Genomic DNA, 12,371 nt, shown 5'->3' with positions numbered 1-12,371 from the left:
TGTTATTAACAACATCAAATGTTCATGATCACGAAACCATGATCATCTGTTAATCAACAAGCTAGTTATACAAGAGGCTTACTAGGGACTCCTTGTTGTTTACATAACACACATGTATCAATGTTTCGGTTAATACAATTATAGCATGGGATGTAAACATTTATCATGAACACCAAGATATAACAATAACTAATTTATTATTGCCTCTTGGGCATATCTCCAACAGCAAGTGTTTGGCCAGAGATCATGGCGACGTATCATCGAGGTGCTTGGCTGAAGGTGATCATGTCAAGGTGCTTGGTCGGAGGAGATCACAACGAGGTGCCGACTAGGTGCTTAGCTAGAGGAGATCACGGCGAAGTGCTTGGACGGGGGAGATCAAGGCGAAGTGTTTGGCCAGAGGAGATCACGACGAAGTGCTTGGCCGGAGGAGATCAAGGCGAAGCGCTTGGCCGGAGGAGATCACCACGAAGCGCTTGGCCGGAGGAGATCACGGTGAAGTGCTTGGCCGGAGGAGATCAAGGCGAGATGCTACCCGGGGGCGAACGAGCTGCTGGGGGGAGGAGAAGGAGCTGGGGTGGCACGCGATGGAAGACAATGATGACAGAAGATCCAGATTTAGCGAATGTAGAGATGTAAATTTACCTGATCGGAAAATTCCCAGAGCGTCGTATAAATCGAAACGATGGGAGTAGAAAATATGCATCGTGTATCCCACCTCTTTTCGGTACATGGTGTTGACGATCAGTATTGGAAATGAACGGAGAAGCGGTGGACGGTGCAGAACCACATATTGGATCACTCCAGTGCGGCACGAAGCCGCTGACATTGTGACATGACTCGTCACTTCAATTTGGTCCCTTTTTAGCGTTAACTATAAAAAATACTCAATTTTACCTCAAAATCGATTAACTACAGTATTTTGCAAAAATAAGAGGCTTTTTAAAATTTCCAGCAGCACGATATTTTGCATATTTGCAGAAAATCAGTAACTGTGTGTTATATTTCCAGCTTAGTGCATGCAAAGTTGTCACATAATCTGTCTGCTTACAAGTAGGACTAGGTATCTAGCTCTTAACTACAATAGCAAACACTAACTAATTAAGAAATAAGCTGCGCCTCCTAAGCAATCAGGGAACTAGTTGTATGCGCCTGATCGCTTGTGGGCTCCCAAAGATCGTTGCATTCCAAGCAACCGAGCTCTTCAACTGAATTTAATTGAAGAACCTAAGAGCTCTCTAACAGAGCCCGTATATCACGTCGGAACCGTATTTTTTCGCTCGATTTACGGGTTCGGGTCAAAAGAGGCGTAGAAGACTGAACTCGCTGTCCAGCCCGAAAAAAAATTTCAAGGCCCGAAAAATTTCACACTCGACCCCTATTAATACATACCCCGAAGGACGGTTTAGGGGGCAAAATTGGACGGATTTTTCACCGCTCCTCCACGCCGCCATCCGTACAACCGTCTTCAGCCGCCGATTTCTGACTACTTTGCTAAAATTGTGCACCATCGGCCAAGCTCGTGGCTACAGACGGGACGCGCGGCGAGCGGGCACGGCAGGCGGGCACGGTGGGTCATGGCATGAGGCGGTGCAGGCAGGCGCGCAGCGGCGCGGCGGCAAGCAAGCAGTAGCGCGGCGGCAAGCAGCAGCAGCTAGCAATTGCATGCGCGCGGCTAAACATTAAGCAATGCGCGGCAGCAATGCTAGCTAGCATCAATCAATCTCTTATCTAGAGATGTGGAGCAGGCAGCAGCAATCGCTGAAGCAATCGCGACTGCGTCCGGTCGTGTTCGGCCGTGCTGCCCCATCGGCTCCTCCAACGTTCGGTTCTTTGATTACTTGTGTGCGCGACCGTCTGACCCTCAAACTCACGGCTGCAGCTAGGGGTGTGGCCCGATTTTAGGGAGATAATTCTTGTGAAGAAGATGATGATTTTTCGAATATTTTCTTTTTCAGTTTTATACAGGGTTTATTTTGCGTTAGTTGTTTTGCGATCCGTAAACACGTTTTCGGAAGATCGAACTCGAGTTTTTCGGTTTACACTTTTACAGATTCTGCTAGAGATGCTCTTCCACATTTCCATATTTTGGCTGCATATGCCCAGAACCGGTGCAGCAGGTACCAAGTGTACAAAATCTCTGAAACCTATCCATCGATCTGAATACGGAAGTTAACTTGAAATGCTCACCAATTTGGTTTCAACTTGACAAATGTTGATGAGCCTCTCTTCTCTTCATCTTCTCCCCGCTTTTATCTTTCTTCCTTTCCCCTGGTTTTTTTTAGATAAAAGGCATTCAAGTGCCCAACTTTGAATTAACAAAGCCACGAACGGCGAGATTGATACAAAGTGCTGAACCCAGCTTACAGAACGACATCACACACCCACACGAAAAACCAAAGAAGCTACAGTCGAAAGCGCCACCAACAAGCTCAGCCAACGCGCCTGCGAGGACTCGGAGGAAAGGTGGAGTCTACAGTGTCGGGCCGGAGCTCACTCAAGAGCGAGCCATTTTCACGCGCGCCTCAACAGACCTCCTCCGTCGCAGAAAACACCGCCGGAAGCCGACCACCCCCGGGGGCCGAGCCAAGATGCTCACAAACCGAACCGCAGCGCCAAGGAAGCTCGACAAGGGGAGGGCACGGAGCAAGCCTTGCCGAAGATCGCCGAAGAGACATCTCTGACACGACCGTCGGAGAGCCTTGTGATGTGGGCTCCAAGACGGTGTCTTCAAGAAGAGCACGACACCGGAGTGCCGCCACCGCCCGATCCGGGGATCTTGGGTTTTCACCCGGAGCACGAAAGGGGGCAGGGAGAAGCCACAACGACGCCTTCAAGAAGGAGACGACGTCCGTGGACGCCGCCGTCGTGGCCCTGGAAGAGCCAGGGCGAGAGTTTCCTCTCGGCATCATCTCTCCACCACCCAGACATGGCGAGGGCCACCACCGAGGTGACAGCCACCACGCCCCCACAGAACGCAACTCGCTAAGAACCATGACATCCCCATGTCCATGGCCCCAGCCAGCACCAGAACCTCGGGCTCGCCCGCCAACCCACAAGGTTCCCACCTTCCAGGGCCGCCGCCCCGGCTCCCAACTCTGCACACTGCCGCACTGAAGAAAGACGGTAACTTTGCCGTGAGGACACCGGGCGCCGACCAAGGAGCCGGCCGGCCACCGCACCCTTGCACCGCCGGGGGGGAAAGCCTCTTCCAGAATGGCAACCAGCAGCCCCCATGGCCCTGGCGCCCGCAGATCTGGGGCGAGGATGGGCTCGAGAGGTGCCCGGGGCCCCTGCCCCGGCCCGAACTCGATGCGGCCAGATCTGGCATCAACACCATCTCGCCAGGCTCCACCGAACCGGGCCGGCCGGGCGCCGCCGCCGCCGGCCGAGCTGCTCGCCGCGTCGGACGCCACACGCGCCGCCACCTTCTTCCTCCGTCCGTCAGGGTAGAGCCCGCGCCGCCCGCCGCCGGAGCCGCTCCAGGGAGCCGCCGCCGCCACGAGCGCGCCGAGATCGCGTCGTCACCACGCCGAGGCCGAGCTCCACGCCGCCGCGCCCGTCGCCCGCCGCGCCGCCCTCACTGGCCGCCGGTCCCGCGCCCGGCCGCCGCGCGAGGAGGTAGAGAGCCCCGCCGCCGCCGGCGACGCCCTCTGGCGGCGGCGAGGGGAGGGGGAGGAGAGGAGGGGGGTCGAGGAGGGGCGCCGCCGGGGGAGCCCTCGCGTCGCTCGCGGGAGCGACCGAGAGGCTAGGGTTTTCCCCTGGTTGGTCCCATCCGTGGAGTCCTCAACTCCTCAAGCAGCAGCAGCAACATTGCAGGCAAAGGCTGAAAGGCTCCAATGTCTCTCGACCTACGCCCGTCGCGGCTCCCTACCAGATCCCCACCGCCCCTGCTACCTACCGCTGCCGGCGCACGTCGACCTCCACCGCCCCTGCTCCGATTTCACCTGACAACACATCAGGTCCAAGTAGACAAAACATTTCTAGTCCTCAACTAATCACATCTGCGGAACGAGGAAAACATCGATCCCCAATAGCGCAGCACAAGCCCCCGGCTGCACCTCCAGCAGCAGCAACGCGCTAGAATATAGTTGGACACCATGCGCCGCCGCCTCCTTTCCCTTCTCGCCGGAATCTGGCCGGGAGGAAGGGTTTGGGGTGGCCGCATCTTTCCTGGCGGTGGAGAGACGCCGGCGGGCAGGGCTGGCCCTGGCCCTAGGCAACCATGGGCAATGCCCATGGGGCCCACGCCTGAGGATGGCCCATTACCGTCATGGCGTCATTAGCCGCTGCTGTTTTCTGTTTTTGCTGGAAATTTTTTTTGTAAGCAAAGGCCCAGCCGACCAGAAAACGGAACGCATACGGATGCAGCGACGCAGACTACCCCGATCGTGAGAGAGAGAGGAAAGGCAAAGCCCAGCGGGAGCCATCCTGCGATCGATCTAGACCTCCTCTTCGTCGTCTTCGACTCGACCACCTCGGCTAGAAACGCTAGTCGGCCGCCTGGAGTCTGGAGATCGCCCCTGCCCTTGTTCATCTGCGCCTCGCCGTTGTACCTCACGGCCCACTGCTGGCTCCTACTCGCGGCTCGCCTGTGCCGGCTGCCCGACCCTGCTCCACGGTACACTGGTACGTACCACCGTCCATGAATCCATGATCTGATAATGACTTTCAGTCTTTTGTCTCGTTGATTGACTCTGCTAAACAGAAAAGCATTAGGCGGTTTACATATTTTCCATGAATCTCATTGAATTTTGGTTCTTATTTGAGGGTATACTATATTTTGCTACTCTTTTAGTCTTTATATCGTATAAATACTAGGACATTACCTAAGTGTTTAGCAATTATTTATAGATATGTCATACTGAGTATACTATACATGCAGTGGTGGACCTAGAAACTTTCGAAAGCCTAGGCAAACGCGGTTAAATTGCCAAATTTAAGATGAATTGCTATAGAAAATCATAAATCGTAAGCTTTGTATTGTTTGGCAAGCCTGGATGGCCGCCCGGGCTTAGGGACGGCTAGTTCTGCCCATGTATACATGTGTGGTTAGATGTTAATTTTTCATATTTTACAAGTATAAGTAGACACTTATGTGTCTATAAATTTGATATATGTACATACATATTATCACTGGGGCCCAATTGTCAATTTCGCTCTAGGGTCCTGCAAAATATAGAGCCGGCCCTGGCAGCGAGAAGCCGAGGCGCACACAGCGACGATATGTCGGCCGGGCCTGGCGGCAAGTAGGAGCACGGGGGTAGTTGGCGCAGGTGGCTATCTCGACGGAGGAGGAGGATAGAGGACGGGGGGCGGCGGCAGGAGAGCGAGGGAGCCGTGAGGGGAAAAAACTCACATTTTATTTCTGTTGGGCCGAGGAGAAGAAAAGAGGCGACATGAACCGTTCAGTTTGACTTAGCGGTGGCATGCACCCACCGTAATTTTTCTGACTAAGTAGGGCTAAGTAGGGCTAAGTAGGGCCAGACAAAAATCCCAGATCTGCCGCAGGAGGCGAGAACTCGTGGCCACCGCGGCCCCTAAACAACCCCACCCACCTCCCACGTAAGGTAAGTCCCAAATTTTCCACCGGAGGCAATAACGTGCCACTAACCCACGATTTTTGTTGGGTACGAGCATGGGCTTTAGATCTATTATATGTAGCCTTGATTTTGGCGCCTTCCCCTTTGTTGAGTGATCTGATTCTGGTCGCTAGAGTGCTTGTGCTTTTCATGTGAAGTCATCTCCTGGATTGTTGTTCATTGGGGATCTGTTGTTCCTACCTTTGCGGGATCTCATCCTTACGTTATTATTAGTAAATTGGGTATTTGATCCCTTTATGTTCGCCAAAACATGTGGTTTCTGGTTTAATTTTATCCTAATTTATTTGAGGTTAGCCTGGCTTTTGTGAGGTCGAGATGTCGGCCCTTTGGTATTTGATGATTGTGTAACTGTTTAAATCAATTATATTTTACTCTTTATGAACGTCAAAGTTTGGATTTTCTCCTTTTCTTAAGGGTTTGAAATATGATGAAAATCAAGAGGAAAGATGTTCCAAGTAGAACAATGAGCAGTAAGTCAATTGCTGTCAGTCTTCGCACCTCTTTTTTTTGTTCAAAGCGTTCACATTTATGCTTTATAATGCTTTTATAACTAGGAAACTTGCGTTCATCCGGTAGATTCATTGATGATGAAGGTGTACTCAGTCAAGAACTTGCTGCGAAGTTGTCTCCAAGCATTGTCTGGCTTGCCTCATTTGTTGGTGATTGTACTATATGCACAACTACTCTTCCATCTTCTGTATTTAATCATCATTACTGAACTTCTGTCCTTGTGTAGGTGAAGAGCCCCATTCAGTATGCACAGGCATAGTTGTCCGAAATGATCCACTAGGTGCATCTTTCGTGACATCTGGAGATTTGGTTACATCTAGAGAGTTCGTTACAACTCAAAATTCAGGTTCTATCGATAAATTAAAGGTTGGTTTTGCCAATTTTTCTGCACTTCCTTATGCGCAAATTTTCTTAAACAACATCATGCATGTAAATGCAGTGGTGGCACCAGTTTTTAGATGCTAAGTATTTGTTGTAAAACAGAAAAATTTCTTAATGCAATATTATGAACTATAACAACTAATCTATATGACCATAATTTCGGTACGACATTAACATTTTTTCAATCAAGTAACAATACATAAAAGATAAGACCATAATTCCATAACAATTATCAATACTGCAACAATATAAATTTGCATTGAGGAGGTACCTCTTGAGTTAAGAATTGATGATATCCAATCTTAACAATTACAATATAACTCTGCGTTCTCCTTGTTGATCGCCTAGTTGGAAGATATTGATGACATCCTCGTCCTTTACTTGATGCAGCATTAGTCTGATTAGTCTTAACAATTACAATATAACTCTGGTCGCCAATTGCAAATTGCTCTCAGGCGGAACATGAGGAGTAACTTGGTGCAGCATAATGCCCTATATAAAAGCCACTCCCCTTTGCTCAAACCACTGAGTGGCTCATTTGTGGCCATACATGTGTTTGGGCCCACGGTGGGCTTTACTAGACCCCAGAAAGCCTCACCGGGACCGTGAAAACTCGGATTGACTGGCCCAGGGAGCCCAGTTTGACTCCAAAAGCTGGCACTTCTATCTGCGCACCACCCGGGTCTCCCGTCGACCACCCCCTTATCCAGTCGCTCGGTCCCACAGCCCATCCTTTGGTCTACCTGCTGCTCCCATTGATGCTTCTTCTCTCTCCTTGCAATTAACTTCTCCTGTCAAGCCAGAGAGGCTGTTCGGTCGAGACTCAAAGCCAGAGTCAGCGAACATACATATGCGTAGTGTCGTGGGCTGGCCTGCTAGGCTGTTTGTGGCTATGGGCCTGATAAAACATGTATTTTTTTTTTTGCGCAGAAATTTCGGTATTAATTAGAATGCACGTGAATACTCCCAGCGCCGCCAATGTGTAAGTGCATATCCGTATCTTTATATGAGATGAGCTAGCCAAGGAAGCTGAAAATGAATCAAGGAGGTCTATCGGCCAAAACAGAACTACAAAAACACCTAGATCTAATCTAATCTAATCGTATTGTATCTTTGCCTGCTGGTTTAAGATGTCTGCAATCATTTGCTAATCATTCTCCTGTTGTATTGTTACAGATAAAAGTGCATCTACCAAATGGGAAAATGGTGAATGCATCTGTGCAAGACTACAATGTAGCTTGCAACATGATTGTTGTAACCACTAAGTCCTTCCCTGATCTCCGCCCAGCATGTCTTGATAAACAGATGCAAGTTGAGCATTCCACTCTGTTATTAGCTGCAAGTTTATGCCCCATGTCAGACAAATTTTTGGTCAAAACTGGGGTACTGACTAACAGTCCGATTGGAGTTGAGAGTCATGGAATCATGTGGTCCACGTGCGAGATCACTGAGGTGCTTTGTGAATTTCTGTTCTATTTTTTCTAACTGTCACTTCTTTTGAGACATCACATATTTTATTCTGTGCTAGGCTGGAAAAGGTGGACCTCTTGTGGATTTTGATGGGAATATTGTTGGGATGAACCTCTGTACGAGAGCGGGAGCAACCCAGTTCGTGCCAAAACAGTTGATTGTTGAATGTATGTGTGATCTTGGGTTCTGGTATGTCATCTATACTTTAATAATATATAATGATGAAAAATACAAACACAAATTGTGTTATGAAGTCTATGGGTCTGTTGGCTTTCAATCAAATCTGGCTAGGTAAAAAGAAGTTGACTGCCCCGCCTGATTTGATTGGTCTCTGGAATGGCGTAAATTTTTTTTTTGGCTCGCCTAGCCCTACATGCACCTGTTATTTTTTTCACTTTATTAAACAGCCTAGGTATCTCTATGGGGACATTCAGATCTTACGATGTTCAAACCCCAGCCAGCTTAGAGCGAGCGACTTTAATACAGCTGTACAGATCTTCCTTACACCATCTAATGATGTTGATGCACTCTGGTCGATGAGTCAATCCCAACTGCACTCTTGGAGCCCAGTTCATCTGGTACAGATCTTCCTTACACCATCTAATGACGTTGATGCACTCTGGCCGATGAGTTAATCCCAACCACACTCTTGGAGCCCAGTTCATTTGGCTGCGAGTGAGCAGAGGGTGTGGGAAAGCCGGAAAGCTCTGCCAAACAAATAGCTTCACAGTTCCCCCTTGCTTCTTTGTGGGTCTCCTTTGGCACTCAGTGGTGGCTGATCAAAGTGTAGGATGTTTGAGTTGATCAAACAAACGTTTCTGTACAAGTGTCAGTCTAATTACTCCTGTCAGGCACAACCCAATAGCAGGCAACACACCTCACTATCATTTTTTTTAAAAGTTGCCATGAGTTCAAATGATGTTGAGTAGATGACTATTTGTTGGTGTTCCAGTTTGATTATAGTTGGATTAGTTATGCATGTTGATTGTAGTTGGCCATGATTGTCACTTTGAATGGTGACATATGTATTTCTTTACGTGCTCACATGTTTCAAGTTTTTATTGGTTCATCATGAAAATGGATTGGAATAAAATACAAACTAATCAAGCCAAGTTCCCAATTATTTGCCAAGCAAGTTGGTTGCAAACCAATGACCTAAAAAATTTGCAAAAAATCTCGCAGGTACAATGGGTATAATCCAAACAACATTGACTTAGCAAAATATTGGTCATGCCTTTGCTGCGGTCATCGTACCAAATATTTGGTCGGGCTAGTTAACTGCGACTCAAAACAAACACATCATCTACTATTGGTGAATATACTATGCAGTATGGTAAATTTACTATGTTCTGCTGCAGGATCTATGTAAATAATGTTCCCACGCCATTTGACTTCAGTTCAGAAGGTGAGCTAGGCACACAACCACTCCTTTGTAATTCGTACACTTCATAGGTCATGCTGAAGTATACATATATGAAGCCTGTTTGTCTCAATTAAGTCCCGTTTCCATTATAGGTACTTCAAGTCTAGATACTATAAGTAGCTCAAGTCAAAGTGGCTCAGGTGAGGGAAGTGAGAATGAGAACCAGGAACCTTGTGCATTTGCTAACCATGGAGCTAATGGCATATGGTGTGACCTCAATGAAGAACTTGCTTCAAAGTTGTCTCCGAGTATTATCTCCCTTGCTTCATTTGATGGTGATTATACTACTATATGCACATTTCCCATGTTTGCATTTAGACATTAGTATTTAATGACTGAGATTATGATGTTGTGTAGAAGAGGGATTGCATTCTGAATGCACAGGCATGGTTATCGACAGAAAATTGTCTTCAGCCTCTTTTCTGACGACGGGAGGTTTGTTCAAACCATTAGATCAAGATCTCTGGCATGGTTTGACGGTTTGTGCTGCTAATTTTTCTGTGCTTTGCCTGCTTATTTATGATATAGATAATGGTAACATATGCTTTGTTGTATCATTACAGATCAAAGTACGCCTTCCAAATAATGAAGTGGTCCATGGGCGGTTGCAGTATTATTCGGCTCCTTCCAGTTTGGCTGTTATCATCACCGATTCCTTGCCGCCTTCCCTTGATCTTCGTGTAGCTTGTCTTGGCAACGACATGCAAGTTGAGCCGTCTGCTGAGTTATTAGCTGTAAATCGGTGCTTTGACTCAGGCAAATTAATGTCCACAAGAGCAATCATTGAGGTGCGCTGTTGATATCTCGTCTAATTTTTCTTCATGGTCAAAGTAAACAATTGTACAGCCAATTCATGATATTATGGTCATATTATTTGTCATTATATTATGGACACAGATTTTCTGTTGCCCAGAATTACATTTTTTTTCTATGTGTGATAGGCTGAGCGTAAGTTAATATTTTGTGCTAGGCTGCCACTGGAGGACCACTTGTTGATTGTGATGGAAATATTGTTGGCATCAACTACTGTGAGTGGGAAGAAAATCCATTCCTACCAAGTAATAGTATTTTTGAATGCTTGGGGAGTGATGTAAACTGGTAAGGTTGAATTCCAGCATTTATGCTGAACAAGTTTTCCAGTTGGCTTTACTGTCCTTTGCTATTTTAATTCTTGAACACAGTGTGACAGTATGCAAATTGGTTGAGAAGACATTATTTTGTGCTCTAGGTCTCTTGACAAAAGTGTAGATGTGTAGAATAAATCAGTATGGTATGCATTTTCCCCCCATACGGAACAAAACATAGTTCATATCATCCATGCATAACGAGAAAAAAAAAAGCTAAGGACCAAGGCCTCAAAATGCTAACCAGCCAAAATCAAAAATTCCAGTGAGCTACTGAGCTTATGGTGTGCATATAGACTAATAGGTACTTTCATTTAAAAGCCATATTGATGAGAATACCATATGCACTATGCGGGACCAAGAACTGTTAAAGCTTTCAATTTCTATGTTGTGCAGTTGTGCTTCATTATTGAAATATATATTGAGTAACCTGACGTCACCAAATGTCATGGTTATGGAGGTAATGGGGGTGTTGCAACTTGCAAGACATCACCCCATTCTTACCTTTGAAACCCTTAGGGTCTGTTTGGTTTGAGGTCAAGCAGTAATGTGTTAAGATATTCATGCCCACATGGATGGGTATATCTTCTTTTTTCGTTTTGTTGGATGAGAGGGATTAGCCAGTTTTTCCTTGGGTAGAAGGTTGTGAGGTCGGTAGGAACCCCTTTTTTTTTGCTTGAAGGGATGAGGTTTATAGGTTGTTGTGCTAACCTTTTTGTCATGAGGTGATGAGATTACTCCTTTTTTGCATTTGATTTCAGCGATAGAGAAGGTGCACAAGTTTACTATGATATGATCAGCAATATATTAAACTAGATAACATTTTGAAAAGTAGAAACTGAACTTTAACATCTTAGTCCTGGAGGCGAGCATATATTCCAGACACTTAAATTAGCATATTTGTTTTGTCCATTGACGATGCAAAATTGAGTAAAAATGTAACTTTAAAATGACATGACATACAATTTAACAAATACTACAACCATTATTTCTGTAGACAATGGCTTAAATGGTCAAATACACTACACTTCCATGTGGGCAATCTTGCATCCATCCCTTTAAGCATGAAAGAAAACTACAATGCTGCTCATTTTCTTGCAATGTTACTATTCATTCTAGTACATCACACTGTGCTGTTGTTCTTGTTGCAGAGCTGAGCTGCTCATTTTCTATATTTTTTTATTTTCTTGTGAACTCTGTTTTTTTTTACCATGGCCATTCAGTTGTTTTAGTTATTTGACATCCATGCCTGAAAATGACCCTTTAGTTTTGCATCGATTACTACATTCAGGGCTGCAAGTAAACAAGATTGTTGCCGTACAAATAAGATGCACATACCTTCCACGCCTCATAGCAACGGTCCAGAAGGTAAGCCGAGCGCAATCACCCTTAAGATGATATGCACTAGCAAGCAGTTCTTTGTCATTTTCCTAGCGTTGCTTACCAATAATCATATTTTGGTGCCTCCAGCGCTGCGCAGGGCTAGTTTAAGTTAATGGTTGTAGTCGTTCTATCCTGCAATCTATCAAATTCTAATGTTCCGAGCAATGACAAATAGTAAGCCTTTTGATCTTCACCAGATCACTAGTTCCTTCATCTTCTTGCAGCTCACTGATGATGAGCTTAGGCGTATACTTCCTCCCTGGCGACCTGATGGTGAGTGGGTGTTTTTGATCTCAATCCTTACCATTACATGGTGAATTGCTTCACCTTTGTTGCACCAGCATTCGTTTTTGCTATGCTGATCATTACTAATACATTGTCTTGAATCGCTTCAATATGTTGCACCAGGATTTACAGAACGAGTAAATGCGATCTTAGATGCTTTTGGTTACCCCTTACCAAGTTTTGCTGATGGTG

General features: G+C 46.4%; 1 protein-coding gene across 1 annotated transcript; it reads left to right on the top strand.

Moving 5' to 3' along the window:
* The first annotated feature begins 3,886 nt into the window (after positions 1 to 3,886).
* Positions 3,887 to 12,371, top strand: LOC127344669 (uncharacterized). The gene is made up of 14 exons (XM_051371000.2): positions 3,887 to 4,629; positions 6,018 to 6,073; positions 6,158 to 6,262; positions 6,340 to 6,479; positions 7,671 to 7,946; positions 8,023 to 8,153; positions 9,323 to 9,369; positions 9,480 to 9,662; positions 9,745 to 9,866; positions 9,951 to 10,175; positions 10,358 to 10,485; positions 11,803 to 11,879; positions 12,119 to 12,167; positions 12,303 to 12,371. Exons 2-13 carry the CDS (start codon positions 6,028 to 6,030, stop codon positions 12,124 to 12,126), a joined length of 1,488 nt encoding a protein of 495 aa, XP_051226960.1. The 5' UTR covers positions 3,887 to 4,629; positions 6,018 to 6,027; the 3' UTR covers positions 12,127 to 12,167; positions 12,303 to 12,371.

This window comes from Lolium perenne, chromosome 3 (assembly GCF_019359855.2).
Source record: "Lolium perenne isolate Kyuss_39 chromosome 3, Kyuss_2.0, whole genome shotgun sequence".
Classification (NCBI taxonomy): Eukaryota; Viridiplantae; Streptophyta; class Magnoliopsida; order Poales; family Poaceae; genus Lolium; species Lolium perenne.
The sequence above is the reverse complement of the archived record's forward strand: the minus strand, read 5'-3'. Positions and strand labels throughout refer to the sequence as shown.